The sequence below is a fragment of the Megalobrama amblycephala genome, linkage group LG17 (assembly GCF_018812025.1).
Source record: "Megalobrama amblycephala isolate DHTTF-2021 linkage group LG17, ASM1881202v1, whole genome shotgun sequence".
Classification (NCBI taxonomy): domain Eukaryota; kingdom Metazoa; phylum Chordata; class Actinopteri; order Cypriniformes; family Xenocyprididae; genus Megalobrama; species Megalobrama amblycephala.
In genome coordinates this window covers 48505475-48524690 of record NC_063060.1, presented here as the reverse complement: position 1 = coordinate 48524690, position 19216 = coordinate 48505475, and the positions used below count along the sequence as shown (strand labels likewise).

General features: G+C 39.8%; 1 protein-coding gene across 1 annotated transcript; it reads left to right on the top strand.

The window, feature by feature from the left end:
* Positions 1-13150: 13150 nt before the first annotated feature.
* LOC125250809 (interferon-inducible GTPase 5-like) lies at positions 13151-18508 on the top strand. Its single transcript, XM_048163585.1, has 5 exons — positions 13151-13579; positions 13755-16005; positions 16145-16286; positions 16764-16814; positions 17089-18508. Exon 5 carries the CDS (start codon positions 17097-17099, stop codon positions 18258-18260), a length of 1164 nt encoding a protein of 387 aa, XP_048019542.1. The 5' UTR covers positions 13151-13579; positions 13755-16005; positions 16145-16286; positions 16764-16814; positions 17089-17096; the 3' UTR covers positions 18261-18508.
* The last annotated feature ends 708 nt before the right edge of the window (positions 18509-19216 follow it).

Here is a 19216-nt window from a genome sequence, read left to right as displayed (position 1 = left end):
CATTGTATAGTGTAAATGTTAGTGTAAAGTTGAGTGTATACTGTGTAAATTGTGTTATCTATTACAATAATCAGTGTAAATGTCATTTAACAGAATCTTTATTCCTTCACAGAAATTTCAAATCTTACTCTGAGTCAAGTGGAGTTGAGAAAGGAAAATAGAGGTGAAAGTGTGCTTGAATGATGTTAAATTCAGTGTATTCATTCTCAGTGTAATACAGTAATATATCACAATATTGCTTATGTTTTTCAATAACAGACAGAGAAATAGCTTTTTCTGCTGCACTGAGGGAATCTGGCACTGGACATGTTGGTCCTTTTACCACTGAAATCACACTAACCTACAAGAACGTCTTCACAAACATAGGGAATGCCTACAACCCAATTACAGGTAATTATCAATGAAATGGAGTCATAAAACTCAGTTTATAGTAATGAAAACCTTCTGCTCCATTCAGACCTCTCTGCAGTTGTGTAATGTGTATAAGAGAATTAAATGATCTGCCATCTTTCAAAACTATTACACAGTGTGTTTGGTAATTCAGCAATCATACAGGAAACAGCTGATTCTGTGTCTCTTGTTATTTGGTTTAAGTGTTTTCACAGCCCCACTGAAAGGAGCGTACATGTTCAAATTCACTGTATATAATTATGGCTCAACTACATCAACTGCATCCATTGTTAAGAATGGACAGCGTGTGGTTATAGCACATGATCATCTGTCACGATCACTAGTGAGAGTGCCCTAATCAGCCACTAGAGGGCACTCCATCCTGGACTCTTGTTTTCACCCCATGAACTACATTACCCATAACACACTTCCCGGACTGATTATCCCACGTCATTGCACACAGCTGTGTCCTCTACAAACTGGATGGAGTGCCCTCTAGTGACTGATTAGGGCACTCTCACTAGTGATCGTGACATCATCAGGCTCAGGATGATTTAAACTCCTCAAATGGAGTTGTGTTGATCCTGGAGGTTGGAGATGTTGTCTATGTGAGACTTTGGTCTGGCAGGAGGATATTTTTTTTCTGTCACAAGCCCCTTGTTCTTACCAAAAGCTCATTTTAAAGTCTCAAACCAGGCTTCAGACAAGGAATCAAACAAGCCTGAGTAACAGAGTAAAGTTAGTGAGAGCTGTGCAAGTAAACCTCACTCCCTTGATGTCAAGAGGCAGTTTTTATCTTCCTTGTTAGAGCACCCGAATCCCACGCCGGATACCCGGATTCGAAATGTTGAATCGACGTCGGAGCTCGTCGGTCCATCGGGCCATCTGATCATTCCGATTGGCCGTCGGCTGTCGAGCGTCGGTTTGGGGTGTCAGGGTAACTTTGGACACAGATGCTGCCGACGTGAGCCAACCCCACAGTTTGCTTTCGTCACCACTGGTTCGTCGGTGTTGGCTTGGTGTGTTCCGGCCTTTAGAGCGCCCGAATCCCAAGCTGGAGACCGTAACAAAACTGTAACAATGTATTTTACAAGGTAACATGATGTAACCTTGCTCTAATTCGAAATGTGTCCCCACATTAAGTCCTTGAATTTGAGGTTCCCTTTCGAAAGGGAACTTATACTCTGCGCTGACTGCGCTAGGGGAACGTCCTCCGTGACCCGTGCTCGAAATGCCAAAAATCACCACACTCCAATCCTATTGGCCGGCGACAGCCAATCACGTCAAACGGCGCGAACCATGACGTATAAAGGGAGCGCCTGGGGAAACAGCCGGCATCCTCTTGTCTTATCGCAACTGCTTTTGCTCGTGCCTTTTTCACTCTGCCAAAGTTAGTATGTCTGCTAAATCGTTCAGGAAGTGTGCTGATCCTTGTCCCAGGTTTCTGACACCGGAGGACACACACAACTTGTGCATTTTCTGTCTGGGCGAGGAGCATGCACGGACAGTACTCGAGGGTGCTGCCTGTGCTAACTGTGAGCGTTTTCCTATGAGAACGCTCCGTTCTCGTTTGGCCCTCTTCTCGAGGGGAGAGGTGTCATCACCGCTGCCTGGTGGTTCCGGCCCCGCTCGTGCTGAGGCTCAGCGGCGATTGAAATCATGGGGCTCGCAGGTGGAGCTCGCTGAGGAATTTGAGAGGGGTGTCAATCTTTCTCAAGCTGAAGCGGCTGACGAGGACGTGCTTCTGGCGGATGACGATGATGTTGTATCCTTAACATCCTCAGACACAGGAGCAAGTGCTCTCTTGGCTCAAGGCCCCGGGGAGCAGGAGATGGCCGAGGTGGAAGAAGCGGGCGAGCGGTTTTCTGAGTTGCTGGAGGTTATGGAACGCGCCTCGAGCAGACTGCAGCTGCCCTGGGAGCGCGTGAGGAGGGAACCCGCTCGCAGCAGGTTAGACGATCATTTTCTCTCTACTCATAACCCGGCAACTCCAGCGAGCCTTCCATTCCTTCCCGATCTTCATGCTGAGATCAAGAAGGCATGGAAGAACCCGTACTCGGCCCGAATCCATCAGCATCAGTATCAGCGAGCTGACTTCGCTGATGTTGAGGGATTGGGCCAGCATGGGTATGTGTCGATGCCTCCTGTGGAAGAGACGTTTGCGAACTCGCTACAGGGAGTGCACCGACACTGAAAGCTCCGGCACTGCCATCCAAAGCGTTGAAGGTGAAGTCACGTTTGAATGGCAGGGCTTACGCCGCTGCAGGTCAGGCTGGTGCGGCGTTGCACACTATGTCAGTGCTTCTGGTGTATCAGGCTGATCTGCTTACGGATTTTGATCAGGGTCAAGGTCTTTCCGCTGAGGCGGTCACGGAGTTGCGTCGGACCACGGATCTCGCTCTGAGGGCCACCAAACAAACTGCCGCTTCGATCGGTTGATCTATGGCGGGCATGGTGGCCACTGAGCGTGAACTGTGTGGACATCGGGGAGAAAGAGAAACATTTTCTCCTCGATGCCCCGGTTTCGCCCACTGAACTTTTTGGCACCTCCGTGCAGGCGGTGGTTGAGAGGTTCAGGGAGGCGAAGACGCGCTCCGCGGCGTACAGATCCAGCTCTGGGCCCAGACAGCCGGGAGGTCCCGGGCCTTCTCGAGCCGAGGCTCAGAGGCAGGCCCAGAGGGAAAGTGTCGCCGCTCGTGCGCCTCCTCCTTCTCGGAGTAAGTCGCAGAGACGGCGAGACGCTAGAAGGAAGAAGCAAGATCTGAGGGAGGTGATCGAGGAGCGGCGCCAGCAGCGCCGGTAATCGATCCCCTCTCTCGCGAGGGCTTTTTTTCGTCCTCGCTCTTCCTTCGCCTCCCGGTAGCGTTTTGTGACATCTATATGCTGCGGGCTTTACAGTCGGGCTGATGTAGTGGGCCTATGATGAATATTTTTCTGACGGCCCGCCGTCTGGCTTGATAGTGAAAGTGCTTTTGGGCTTTGGAACTTTGGATTTTCCCCTCCGTGTGACGTATCGGGGAGGAATCTGCATTCTACGAGCCGCAGGAGGTAAGCCAGGTCCATTTTTCATTCTTTATGTAGACCTTGCTTTGCCTGTATAGCTTCCCGTGCATATAGTTGTCATCTGTTCATGTTTTATGGGGTTATTTGGGCAAATAACTGTATGTTAGGCTGACTGTGACAGGCAGGCCCTTTATGGCCGCTTTGTTGTTTTAGCGTTGATGTAGTTTCTCGGCTGATACTGTGTATAGCTTGAACTAGCTTTCACTATTGTCAGTTATGTGTTGGCCAGTTTTTCGGCCGCCTAATGCTGTCGCTCGCGCTGCTTTCTCCGTGTGTCTAGGAATTTGTAGCCCGAGTGTAGCGTGGTCTACATACAGTCCTTAGCTAGCGGCTAGGCTAGAACTAGGTTAGGTGTATGTTTGTTTACATCCCCCGTCATGACTATTCCCCTGTGGTTGTATAGTTCCTAGTTCTGGCCTCCTTCTGAGGAAGTTGCTGGCTGTATTTTTGCCCATATTTCCCCTTCATAAGTATATGCAGGCGTGTTATGTGAGCGTGTTTGTGCTGCCACAGGTTACACCTGTTCTCTATGATAGCAGGCTTTTCCGGCCTCTATTTATGAATACGGTGTTGTTGTTGTGCTCCCCGGTTAGGGTTTGTGTTCCACTGAGTGCATCACCTGTTGGATCGCACACTCAGTATGAGTGTTGGCAGTTTTGTTTACCCGACTTCTCACGGTCGTTCGCACCACAGCATCTGGGATTCGTTGCTGTTTTATTGTTGGCTATTTGTTTTTAGCCTCTCTGTATGCAGCTTGTTTGGATACAGTGCTGTTGGTTTACAATGCTCGTTACGCTCACGCTGTTTAGCATGTTTAACATTGCCTGCTGGAATGTGTATGCCTAGACTCAGGTTGTGTAGCTAGTTCCCTTAAATTTGTCATTTTAGGTTATACTGGCCCTTCCTGGTAGCTAGGGCCCTGTCATGACCATGGGCTAGTGCCACATGGTTCTTTAAATGCCAGGCCTCTCCAGGCCTCTTTTATAGCTTCCTGTTGGCCCAGCTACGCTGGTCATGTACGGGCATCATTCCATGATGAGTCATACGTCACTCTGTTGCTGCCAGGTGTTTATGGAAGTTGTTGGCCCCCGTTGGGGCCTCCTTTCATGTTTTATCTAGCATGTTGGCACTGCTTGTATGGGTTTCTGTATGTCTCATACCCCTTGGGTGTTGTATTAATGCACTAGCTATCGCCGCGCATTTTTAAGGTTACAGGCCGTTTCAGGCCTTCCTTTGCTAGCATGTCGGAGTTTAGCTTGGTACTCCTCTCGCTGAGAGTAAAAGATGTTTTTACTGAGTATTTTGTGCGTTTATTCCCTTTAGCTCTAGTCGAGCTAAAATAGTTTCTCTGTCTATTTAACAGGTTCTATTTTTGCTCCTAGAACTTTAGTGGCCGCTGGCTGATGTCGCGTGTGACAGGTAGGCCGTAAAGGCCTCCTGTGGAGCGTGCTGACCTTTGACAGCAAATAACACTGCCACGAGCTGATGCCACGTGCCTGCTGGGATTATAGGCCCATCGGGCCTTTCCTTAGCGCATGATGGCGTATGTTGTACTCCTCTTGCTTAAAGAGAAGAAGGTACTTCACCAAGTGCACTGCTCATTGGTTTGTGTTGGACGGGCCGTCTCGTGGGCACTTGCAGCTGTTATGTCTTGGTGTTTGCTCCACCTTGATATGCAATAGGGTGTGGCCCAATAGGGTGTGGCTACCGCCGTCTGCTTTCAGTTCTAGTTCTCTAATGAACTCTGGTTATGTTGTAGGCCCTTTTCACGGCCTCCATGACTATGTGCCCGCTTTACGGTCTGTCTGTTAGGTTGAGCTTTGTACTTCCCTTCGGGATTAACTGCGTAATTGTGCTTAGCTCCCTAAGCTGGTATGGTTGTAGACTTCTATGAAGTCTCCCGTTAGACCAGCCCCCAGGCTGGTTTGTGCTCCCCTAGGTCAGGGGTCTTTAGCACACAGCCTCCTCAGCACCTTGTTAACAGCTGAGTAGATCCTTGGATGAGTGGTTGTACTCCCCTCATACGAGGGTCCAGAGCGTTTAGCTGAGTTCCACTCTCCAGGATGCCCATCTCTGCGTGTGGGTTTGAGTTGCTTACTGCCCTTGCGCAGTCGCTCTTTCCTGCTCTCCTCTCTGGAGTTTGCGCTTGGAGATTCTGTATATCAGACAAGGTTGTCTAGGCCGGATTTAACTTCGCTGGATCTGGCTAGGCCTCCTTGGTGGCAGCGGGATGGATTTTTCCCCCCGAGTGACTGGCCGAGGTTCCTGTGGTTCCTTGGCCACATTCCCTTAAAGGGACCACCACCTCTCGGGCTGTTGGTTCCAGATGCTCGAGCAGCCTTGGTAGGCTTTTTTCGGAAGGCCTCTTTTAGGCTCAGCTTGGGCTGTTGGCCGTAGGGAATGCTGTCACCGACAGCCTTGGAGTTCTGCCCCCGGTTTTTCCCTGGAACTGCCGGATGTGTGTCCAGACATTTGGACTGGCATTCTCCTCTAGCATGGCGGCGTGGGTATATCGTTCCCCTAGCGCAGTCAGCGCAGAGTAGAAGTTCCCTTTCGAAAGGGAACGTCTCAGGTTACGTATGCAACCATGGTTCCCTGAGAACAGGGAACGAGACTCTGCGCTTTCATGCCATGCTGCGGGATGCCTGCTACAGTCGCTCAAAGACAAGAAGATGCCGGCTGTTTCCCCAGGCGCTCCCTTTATACGTCACGGTGCGCGCCGTTTGACGTGATAGGCTGTCGCCGGCCAATAGGATTGGAGTGTGGTGATTTTTGGCATTTTGAGCACGGGTCACGGAGGACATTCCCCTAGCGCAGTCAGCGCAGAGTCTCGTTCCCTGTTCTCAGGGAACCATGGTTACATACGTAACCTGAGACGGTATTGGACCTGGGAAGTCCTTGAAAGGTTCTTGAATTTGAAGTTAACACTCTGAGGTCTGAAAACGCGGCGGCGCGTTTTGCAGGTTTTTTTTCACATTGCAGCAAAACAGACTTAAAATACTCCGTCATTTTTTGTCATAGAGACATAAGTAATATATCAATTGAAACTATAGAATATCTTCTTTTATTTGTATACACTCAGAGTAAAAACACAATGTTGTGCTTTTTGTAAAATAAAGAAAACTAACATGATGCGTGATTTCTCCTCTCCCTCTGAACGAAGTCCAATCTGATAGTTCTCAGAAAATGAACTGTAACTTAGTGAATACTAATCACAGAAAAATTAAACTTATGTCTAAAAAAACGTTAAGATGTCAGGTTTTAAATCATGTAAGTCAAATCGAAAACAAACCTTCTGTGTTTATGTAATCTGTATGAAAAGAGAGCCATGTCAGAAGTCCATGATTCAGCTCATTATCCACTAATGGGGCCACGCCCACGGAGCCAGCGCTATTCAGACGCAAATTCAGAGGCAATACATGCATTCATCATCTCAATCGTGTATTTATTGTCTTGAAAAGTGTTTATCTGGATGTAAAAGTCATGGTTAGGGAGCTCTAGAAGACATACAGTTAGTTCCTGTTTTCTTTTCTTCTATAGATTAATTTCAGATTAGTTTTTGTTTCTTTAGCGCCCTCCGGCTGCAGTATGAATTGGAAACTCCATTCATGGAATAGCCTCTTCTTCTTTTAGATGAATTTGTGGACTAAAAATGCACAGAGCGCCCTCCGACTTCAAGGATGAATTGAAAACACCAGCGCTCATAGTAATGACAATGAATTTTAAATAAATATAACTCCTCTGTATAGAAAATTGACATAAGCATATGAGAATCCAATATTTCTCCAAATGTACATGCTTTTAAACTAAAAGCCTATATTCAGACTCTTTGCATCACAGAAATACATTATATTTTAAAGTATAATATAAAACCATTACTTTATATTGTAATAATATTTTTCTGTATGTTTCATATATCATGATGAGCTTGAGACATCACAGAAGGTTTTTTTCACAGCCTACCTGACTGAAAGGCCTCATTAATATGCAAGTCATTTCAGCTCATTACTATCCAATTCTTTTGTCTTCTCAGGTGAGAATGGCCCATTATTCAGTGGTGATTCACGCCTCCTCGCATACTGTGTTTCTTGGCAAAAGGTGTCTTACAAAAACTAAATCAATATATTGTTTTATATGAAGGAGTAGGCAGCATAATTTTTACATAATTTTGAAGCAAAAATTCTAGTTTACAACCTCCAGTACCCAGAAGTCTTATGAACACAGATTTACTATACTTTTTTTGGCCTTATTTCAGTGACTTAAGTTTTTTGTTTTTTCAATAACCACGCATAAACATTATTCCTTCAAAAACACAAACATGTACATACATGTTCCTCACATATTATTGTAGCCTAGTTTGTGCTGAATACAGTGTAATGACACTTTTTCCATTAATATGTTTATGAACAACTGAAAAAAAGCACAAATGTCAGAGCATGTCAAAACTTCTCCAGGCCCCAAATCAGCCTCAGACCCCAGAGGGTTAACCAAGCTGTGGGAACGCTGTATTAACAACTATCCAAACTGTTTTAGACCTAAAAGAGTCTTTGTAGGCCTATGTTACCCTTAAATGTCAGAGAAAAGAACAGAATCAGAGATTAATTTTTTCTTATAGAAAATTGTACTTTGCATATTATACTATAAAAACACATAATTATAGTTGATTTTAGTTTATCATAGTTGATCATAACTAGAGATGAAATGGTATGAAAATTTCATTTCATGATTATAGTGACCAAAATGATCACGGTTATCACAGAATCCTGTTCAAAAAGTCCTAATGCTACACATTGAAATCAATTCACCAAGTTTTATGTAGAAAACCAGCAAATAACAAATAAAATTAGCATCAATATGTACTTTTTCTTTACATAAACCTCATAAACACTGTTGTCCCCCATAACCCTGTGAAATGCCACATATTTGAAATCTGAATGTTGTGAAAGTGAAATGATCTTTTTGAACTGAGATTTGTCTTCTGTGGATTAAATTAAACATTTGGCATGCCTTTTAAGTTGACTGGATAGTGGGAAAGGTGGGTCCCCATAAACAAAAACAAAAAAAAAAACACATAAAACACGTGTGTGTGTGTGTGTGTGTTCATGTTTTTCTATGCTGATGGGGACTTCAACCTTAATGCACACTGACTCATGGGGACTCGTGTCACGGTGGAAATCTAAATTGAGTTCCCCATGAGAAACCAATTTATAAATCATACAGAATTTTTTTTTTTTTTAATGTAAAATTGCAGAAAGTTTTGTGTGATGGGTAGGTTTAGGGGAAGGGTCAGTGCAAGGGCAAAGAATATAAAGTTTGTTAAGTATAAAAACCATTACGTATATTGAGAGTCCCCACAAAGATAGTGAACCAGACACGTGTGTGCATGTGCGTGCGTGTGCAGCTTATAAAGGGTCATTGATGGAAAACAGGTGCGAGTGCATGATTGGTTCCTAGATGGGGAATTGTGGGAAATGGAGTCCATATAATAAAACAGAACACAGACCCCGGGCACATGTAACACCTTACATGAAGGTGTGCTCTATTTTATGGCAAGTTGTCAACAACAACCAGAAAGAATCATTCTTATTTCCTCGTTCATCACTTAAAAATGTATATTGCGTTCACTGTAAATTTTCTGATGTATCAGAGATGATAATCAGTGACTCCAAACTTTGATGAAATGTGTGAAAACATGTCCAATTTATTATGGAATTTATTTTGATTAAAGATAACAAGCACATATGAATTTAACAAAATAAGAGTCCTGGACGCGGGTGGGTACCCCGCCAAATTTTATGTAACGGGTGGAATAATGTTTATGTGTTGGGTGCTGGTCGGACGGGTCAGCCAATCAGAATGATTAGATGGCCTGACAGACCGACGAGCTCCGACGCCGATTCAACATTTCGAATCTGCCGAAAAAAAGGTGACAAGGACCAAATTCATCTGACAGTGCAGAACACACTGAGAAAACAAAAACTGCCAGATGGCTGGCTGTCAGCTTGGTGTGTTCCTGCCTTTATACTGAGCAGTTTGATTATTTTGTCAAAGCTAATGAAATAAAAGATGAGGTTTTAGTACCAATGTTCCTCAGTGTAATGGGCAGGAAGACGTGTAATCTACTGTGCAGCCTGGTCCAGCCCAATAAGCCCAGTGATTGCTTATTTAAGGACATTGTAGCATTGCTCCAAGAACATTATGCACCAAAACCCCTCATGCTGAAAGATTTCGCTTTCATAAACGTGAAATTGTGATTGCACAATTTGTTGCGGTATTGAAGTGATTGTCAGAACATTGTGAATTTGGCACAGCACTGAACGACACAATAAGAGACCTTATCTGTGGACTGCGTAGTGAGACAATTAAAAAAAGGCTCCTATGCAAAAGCAATCTGATCTGTAGTTAGTGGCTAACCCACATTGTTGGGGCAGAATAATCCACAGGGTTCAGCCAGGGAAACGAGGCAGTCTACCCTCTTTCCCTAGAGTTAGAAGTTATGTGCATATATACACACACATATATATATTCAAAAGTGTTTATTACGGAAGAGGATTAGGGCCAAGCAATAATAAAAAAAATAAAACCATCTCGAGATTAAAGTTGTTAAATTTCGAGAAAAAAGTCAAAATAAAATGTTGAGAATAAAGTCATTAAATTACGAGGAAAAAGTCGTTAAATTATGAGAAAAATGTTGTTAAATTTCGAGAAAAAAGTCAAGATAAAATGTTGCAAATAAAGTCATTAAATTAACGAATTTCTCGTAATTTAACTACTTTTTTCTCGCAATTTAATGAGTTTATTCTCGTAATTTAATGTTTATTCTCGTAATTTAATGAGTTTATTCTCGTAATTTAACAAGTTTATTCTCAACATTTTATTTTGACTTTTTTCTCGAAATTTAACGAGTTTTTTCTTGAAATTTAACAACTTTAATCTCGAGATGGTTTTATTTTTTTTATTATTGCTTGGCCCTAATCATCTTCCGTAGTTTATATCGTTAATGTTCCTAAAGTAAAAAAAAAAAAAAAAAGAAAATATGTATGATGTAAAAAAAAAAAAGTTTCGTTGTTGAGGTTGATGTTGAAAGTAAAAGGGGAGGAGTATGTTGTGTATGCATTTCAAGCTTTGTACAAGAGAAGAGTACAAAAACACGGATCTTTAGGAAGTTTATTATTGCAAAATTCTTTTCTCCTCTATTTAAAGTTTTATTTTTACATTGTAGATTTACATTAAATTCCAGAATCCCAGACTCAGAAAATCTAGTACATTTTGTCCTTACGACACCCCGTACTGATGCTCTTTTTTTATGATGCATGCTTAGTATGCACTGAACGTCATCTGTTTACCAGTACACAGTAAAGTTGCATTGTACAAGGCTTGTGTCAGTGTCGTCGTTTAATGCAGCACTTTAGCCCTGAGTCTTTTTATCTGTATATTTTGATTAGACGGTAATATAGTAACGAATACAAGTCTTAATATCCGCGGGGTTCCTTTTAAAACACGATCAGCCTTTTTAATTTGAGCCAGAGCGCAAAATGAGTGAGGATGAAAACATCGAACACGTGCAATGTCCCTGTGGCTATTCAAACTACTGTTGTATGATTGACGTGTTAAAATCATCTGACATGTCACCTGAATGCATTACACATAGTTAAACTGAGAAGATGCTACTGTTTTATGGAGACGGAGGAACAAAAAGGGGCGTTTCCCAATTTTGGGGTGTTGTCACATGGGAATAGGTGTTTTTCAACCTCTTTACCTGATCTGCTCAAATCGAGTGGGAGATTTCCGGTAAAACGAGAGATATTGTATATGAATGTAAGTGTATTGTTGTAAACTAGCAGTTGTTTAACGTTTCCTTTGCGTGAATATGCTTGCTAGCCCGTTGTAAAAAGCTCCAAGCAATCTACTTTTTCACTCACTTCTAGCGATAACTATTATTAGCTATTCGCTATTCTATTTGATGAATCCTTGATAGCACACGTACATCTCGGAGACGTCTATTTGATGTGTGTGTTTACGTCTGGAAGATGTATTTTTTAGTGTTTGCTCATCTGCAATACATCTATAGGATGTTTCCTGTCAGATGTCAAATAGACATTTAGAAGATGTCTCTAAGATGTTTATGATTTAGAATGTATGTAAAACTGACATCTTAAAGACGTCTATCAGATGTTTGTCAACAGCAGATGCTTTCCAGATGAAGTGATCTTTATCAGACATCTTGCAGACGTACGTGTAATATCTGGGATCTGTTGGTCACTTGATTTTTTTTTTTTTTTTTTGCCATCAGGTTGAGGCTACAGTTTCTGTGGTCAATAAAATGATTATAAAGCTTAAAGTCTCTTTCGTTTTCTTTGGCGTGTGAATCCAACACTTGACTTTGTATTATGTTGAGATGTTGAGAGTTAAGAGTAACTTATTACCTTTTGGGGAAACAGAACAGGTAAGCAGGTCGCGCGATATACATACTGCCCGCAGTTATCAAGTGTTAGACATCTCAGGTAAGAGGTGAGCACCCTCCTTGTATTTTTGTTCTTATTTAGGGTAGGTTTAGTTATGGCGTCGGATGCGCCGTAGATTTCGGTTTTACTTTTCACATTTTTCTTTGGTTAGCAAGTTTAGAGGGTTTTGGGGAACTTAGTTAATGAGTTATTTTGTTTTATTCTTTTCTTTAATTTGGCGCCACCCTATAGTACCTTTTCCCCATTAGTTAATTGTACCTTTATTTATTCATATTTCTCTAAAACTGCATTGTATTATAGTGCACACATATACTGGTTTCGGCTTTTCGTACCAATAAAATAATTGGCTATACCTGCTTTTGTGTGTCTGGTCTTTCCTGCTGCCCGCTCCATTCACACAAATACTAATAACTAATAACTGTTACGTTCTAACCCTAGACCTTTAAAAGTTCGTAACAATGACGAAGGTTTACACTATCACGTGAAATTTGGCATGCAAGAGATTTAAATAAAATAGGCTGTTGATCGCGTGCCATTTGTTGTATTCTTCTGCGTTATTCATATTGAAGAGCAATTATTATACAAGACTTGTAGCACAAGAAGGCGAAATATCTAGCCTTAAACTATCGACTAATGATAATTCTTGTAGCCCTCCAGGTGAAAAAAATACTGTAGTAGTTGCTGTGGAAATATAACAACTATATAAACAAATTACGTTGCCCAATACCCTTTTCTTTAAACTATAGGGTATATTATACTACAATATACGCAGTTTACTGTAGTAAAAACCTATGCTGTAGCATTCATTAACAAAGTGTTGTAAATACTATAATATATACAGTACTACAATTTACAATATGGTTCAAAAACACATCTACTATCAGTTACTATAGTATTTTTTCACCTGGGCCATGTCCAACCTCAAAAGAGGCCGATTGGATAAGTTCAGATAAATGACGAAATGTGTAGCCTATGTAAAATAGACTGCAGTACTAGCCATATTGTGACAAAGTTACATCCCGTGTCATTATATTATGTAAAATAATAAAAATAATAATAATAAAATAAATAAATAATTAAGCAATCAAAAAATGGAGTAGCCTAATCTTAAAACTTGTGTGACGATGTTAATGAGTATGTACTTGTACTTTAATGTATTTCACTAATCATCCTTTCTTTCAATTTTTATTTATTTACTTAGTATTAATTTGTCCACAAAAACCTCATCATTTTGTTTTGTATCTTATTTTTACTATTTTTGGAAAAAGATTTATATTTCTATTACGTCGTGACGTCATTTCTGTTCAGCCCGCGCTGCGTCCTCAGATCGCATTGAGCGCGCTGAGAGGAGGTAAGCAGTTAGCGGTGCTCTTCCAATATAGGATTGTAAAAGTTCTAAAAGTTTGATTAAGTCAATAATATGCATTAATATAGTTGTTCACAGTGTTATAAATGTATTAAGAATTGTTTTACGTATGGATGGATTGGATTTAATAGTTTATTACCGAGAACAGTGGTTTGAGTATGTATTTGCGTATATGTTTGTGTGCTCCAGCAGAACGTGGTGATTTTAACAAATTAAATAACTGCCTTTAATTTGTGCAGGTAAAAAAATCACAGACAGACTGTATCTTTCACACTCTGCTCTTTAATCCATCCAGGTACAATTTACATTTGTTCTCATTTTTCAATGTATTCATTTTGTATTAATTTGTTCTCTTTCCAATGTATAATTGATTGAAAACTAGCTGCAGGAGTTTATTTTGAATGTTTGTAACTATTAATTTTGCACTTGATGTCATTTATATATTTTGTGCATTTTTTTTATCACTGTAGTGTGTCCTGAGATCGCGTTGAGTGCGCTGAGAGGAGGTAAAAAATCACAGACAGACTGTATCTCTCTAACACTCTGCTCTTTAATCCATCCAGAGGCCCATAATAAACTACGCAGCAGCAGCAGCACTTCCAGTGTCTCCTTGTCTTCTGTCACACAACGCAGACCGTAGCAGTAGCCAGAATTGGGCCGGTTACACTTTCATAAATCATATATCTCGCCTTCTCGAGCTATAAGCTATAGGTCTTGTGCAATAGTTCATACTCTTCAAAATATGTTCATATTATGGTAAAATGTTTTCATATCTAGGCAGGCACTCAGGGAAAACGCATAATTTCCCTGTTATGGAAGTCAAGCATGCAGCAATATTTTATTCATCATTATCTCGACATAAGTTGTTTCTCATGATCTAAACATTAAAAAAGTAATTGTGATCATGAGAAAACAAGAAAAAAATAAAATAATAATGAATGGCCTATCCCTGCTTCTGTACTTTTTTGGTTGGATCGTTAAAAACACCTCTCCCAGTTAGAAAACACGCCAAAATTGGGAGACACCGCTCTTTTGTTCCGCAGAGACCTGTACTTGGTTTTATACGATCACAGATATCTCTGGAGCTGGAGCTCTAGCTCCTCCCATTTGGCTCTGCAGCAATTACCAATGCACAGATGAATTTTGCTCCACATTTTCATAGAATTTGGTGCAAAAGGGAGACTTGTCACTTTAACGCAAAAAAGAGTGTTTGAGACTCGTCGCAGCAGGTTCAGGTAGTTTAAGTACTTGTGTTTGTGCCATAAAAATATCCAAGAAAAAAGAAGACATTTGTGAGAGAAAATTCTACAAGTGTGCAGCTGTAATTTGATGAATTCGCATACTGATTTGCGGATGAGCAAAATTTGTCTGTGCCTTCACATTTTTGATGCGGGGGAGTTCACTTCGTCAACTAACAAAAATGTGATCCTACAAGTTTATTCATTTGTGTTTTGTAGAACAGGATTTGTGCACCTGCAATGAAGAATTTAAGAAGGTGTAACAGGTTGTGTTGTGTTTGGAACTCTTAAAACATGTTTCTCTGTGACCTCAAATTTACTGATACACATGTGTGGCTGTTCTCTACTACTACAAATCCCACTGTTACAGCTGTTTTGCACCAAAACCTTGATAGTATTTGTACCTTTATAGTAACTTGACATGTAGTCCTGGACTGTGGGCCACTTTGCTTCCTGACAACAGCAAAGTTTTGCCTCTTATTCGTTTGTCTCACAGAAACAACGTTACAAAAGTGTCCTCATGCGATGCCCTCCAGCACTGGTGCCAAACTTACTGAAATTAGAAAGAAGAAAACACAAAAACATCCGGAAACCTAATGCTCTTTGATGATTGATAGCCATGCCAGTGCGTTCAAGGTATTTTGTTGTGTGCGTGTAGTTTCTGTTGACTGTGTTTTGTCTCAGCAAAGTTCAGTTTGATATCAAGTTGCTCTTGTGGAGTATAATTTTATTGTGTCTCTTTGTGTTGAAATAAAGTGTTTCTGATGCAAATTTAAATCATTGACTGAAATTATATGATTAGTATATACAGAGATATTGTAATATTGACTGATCATGTATGATAATTATATACAGAGATATAATTATATATATTATATATATATAATATTATTGCTGTAATATGAGAAATTAGGTGGAAACATATAAAGCTTGAACAGGCACACCATTTCCCTATTAAAAACATAAAATCTGCATAAAATTCATATAAACAAATGATGCAAAATTTAAATCCTATGACTAGCATATGATTCAATCTAAGAACTTTAAATGATTTGTATGAATATCAGTTATTTCCAATATTTTCTACAAATACCCAACACCATTGCATAATGTTGTCATGTAAAACTCATATAACACTTTTTACAGTTTTCATATATGATCTAAAAATCCCCAACAAGTTGTATGTGTGCTTTTTAGTATGAAAGTGGCCATAATCGGTCTGATTTTTTATATGACATGTATTGGACTTTAATGAAACACAGAAGGTACTTCTGGTCGATTTAAGCAAGGAAGATATTTGGTTGCTGTATATGTTGTATATGTCATATGGGCTGTTGGTGGATGGCCTGCCCCCTTTTTAAAGATTTCCAGCTGTACCTGAATGGTAAAAATCAGCAGCAGGAACTAAAAAAGTCATTATTACATTTGAATTGTTACAGGACACGTTTATGGATATCAACTATATGTTTTGAAAAAGTTTAAGGTATGTTCAAAATGGACCAGACCGTATGACTTGATTATAATATATAACCAACATATGTTGTATAATCTTAAATATATATAATTCTTTTTCTTTTCCATATTGGTTCATACTTATGTTCTGTCTTTTAATACTTTTCCAGCAGCTCATAGCTCAATTAAACGGATTGTCAGACTCCTTATATATTTCCTTATAAACTTGTTTTCTCAAACCTCACTGAAAAGAAATTGAAATCACTGAAAAATAGCAGTCAGCGCTACTCCTGCTGGATCCAAGAATTTAAGGTAATTATAAATCTTTTTAAAAAAACTTCATTATTGAATTACATTATTTTAATAAGTATTATATCTCTTGTCAAGTGTATCAACCAAGTATCTTTAAATTTACACTATTTTAGTTTATTAAATGTAATAGCAAAAAAATAAATAAATAAAAATAATTGTATGATTTGTCAGTTTCAACATTTCTTTATGTAGGCAATATTTGACACCGCATTACAGTTAACCAATATATAATTTAAAGCAGGATGGATAGTTTCTGAATACACAAAAATGAAAAGAAAAAGAAAGAAAAAACTGTTGTAAAACTAAACTGGCAGGGGGATCAGGACCCTTAGCTGATTCTGTAAAGTATTGTTGGTTTACTACAGTTCACCTGTATCCCTAAACTTTGTTATTTGTAGTTTTATGTTGTTAAAGTAAATTAACCCCAGTTATCAATGTTGTCTTATTTATGAAACATGGTTTTATGTCAACTGACAGGAAAGAGGAACACAAAAAGAAAGAAAAGGTTGAAAGCTCTCCACTCAAAAGGTCAGTATAAAACACTGTAACCATCAAATGCAATGTCTATTTGATCATTTTAATTGTAATATACATCCTAATAAAGTTACGTGGGCCTTTAGGCGAAACACTATCTGCCTTTAAATGTAACTTTCTGTTGACTCCATTTGTTGAACAAAGAGCCTCAGGGTTGAATGTGGATCACATTACAGTAATCAATAGTTTCTGTATTAACAGAAATGATTTACATTCTTCACCCTTCAAGAATAAAGTAATGCTTAAGGTACTTCTATAATTTTTGCAGTTTAAAACATGGCAACTGAAGACCGTGCTGTTGTTGAGGCAGTAAAAGCATCAGGCAAGTCCACCCTGAAAAGGGCTAAAGCAAAAGCGAATGAAACAATTGGCCAGTTTTTTAATGTCACACTGGACATCGCTGTGACTGGAAAGACCGGATCTGGGAAATCCTCCTTTGTAAATAGTATCCGAGGCCTAAGTGACGATGATGAGGGAGCAGCACCTACTGGTGTCATAGAAATTACAACGAAGCCCACCAAATATGTGCATCCTACAATGCCAAATGTGAAAATCTGGGACCTGCCTGGAATAGGAAGTCCGAATTTCAGAGCAAAGAAATACCTTAAAGATGTTCAATTTAAAATCTATGATTTTTTCATTATCCTGAACTCAGAGAGGTTCACAGAGAATGACATCATGCTGGCTAAAGAAATAAGAAAGCAGAAGAAACATTTTTACTTTGTTCGTTCCAAGATTGACATCGACATCTCTTCAGAGCAAAGGAAAGCAAGATTTAATGAGCAGAAAGTTCTTGACACAATAAGAGATTACTGTGTGAGAAACTTGAATGAACTGGGAAACCCTGAAGTTTTCTTGATATCGTCTGTTGATTGGCAGAAATATGATTTTGAGAAGCTTCAAAACACACTAACAGATGATCTTCCGGACCATAAGCAATCTGCTCTTCTTCAAGCTTGGCCAATGTGCTCTGCTGCAACTCTTGAGAAGAAGATCAAGTTATTTAAAGGACTGACCTGGGCTGCATCTCTTGCTTCTGTTGGTGTAGCAGTGATCCCTATTCCTGGCACATCAGTAGCATGTGATGCAGCCATTGCGCTGGTTTTCCTTTCAAGGTGCTATTATGCATTTGGTTTGGATGACAGATCACTGAAAAGGCTTTCAGAAAAGGTGAACATGTCCTTGCTGGAATATCGGGCCAAATCAAAGTTTGCTAATGCCATCCAAAAAAAAGCAGTGACCACAATACATGTTGGTGCTTCAGTTGTAACAATGTCTTGCTGTGCAGATTTGGTGAGTCTCCTTCCAGGTGTGGGCAGTGGTTTGGCTGCAGGATTGTCCTTTGCTTCTACTCAGTACCTCTTGAGAGAAGGAGTAAATGAACTGGCAAAAACTGCTGGAGAGATCAGAAAATTAGCTGGGCTGGACACAATCTATTAACTCCTAGCTGGCCTGAACACATGTCATTATCTTGAGAATGTATTACTTCTGTTTATTTAGTTTATTTCTTATAAAGTATGTGTACATTTTCTGCATTCGTCATGGACTAAATGAGAATGTTTTTTTTTTTTTTTTTTTTAAAGAAGCTAATTATATTTGTAGTTTACATGCATAATGAGCACTTTAACACTTTATTCTTTTAATTTTTTTTTCAATCTCACATATAATCATGTATATATCTCATACATAATAAATAAAAACATTTATATAAATTGTATTGTTTTTTTTTGTTATAAATATTTGTAAATGCACATTTTAATATTTATAATAATTTTAATTTTTACAATATTTTGCCTAAAAATTCTTTACCCTTTATGTTAAAAAAGGGAAGTCATGCCTGCACTTCATAATTTTTACAAAACCTTATAGAAAGTATATTTGCTTTGTCTTTCACATAAACATTTGCTTATGTCGTTAAGGAAAATTATGTATTTTTGGCCAAGGAGATTAAAGTAGAGTAGTAATTTTTCCAGACCAAAAATGATTAACTGGAATTAATTCACAAAAGAAAAATGAGCATTTCAATGAGCAGCATGCACAATGAGATTACGTTATCTATATTAGAATATTATATTTTAGTAATGAGCCCCATAAGCTTTACCTTCTTGTCCCGTTGAAAGACACTTCCTCAATGTTTTCTCCCAGAACCCCCTACAGGGATTATATTCGTAGACATCACCTTTTTCATCTCTTGTGAGTTTGCAGGTGTAACGAAGGGAACTGGATGTCGGAGTCGGAGATCGATGTGCAGGCTTTATTAAAATGAGTGTAGTCGTACAGGTAGAGGTCAAACACCAGCAAACAGATACAGGAGGGCAAGGCAAAAGAGTAATCCAAAACACAGGCAAAGTTCAAGACAGGCAGCAAACAATCATCAAACAAAGAAACAGTCCAGG

Coding starts and splice junctions, on each gene's coding strand:
- LOC125250809 (XM_048163585.1), top strand. CDS start 17,097: ATGGCAACTGAAGACCGTGCTGTTGTTGAGGCAGTAAAAGCATCAGGC.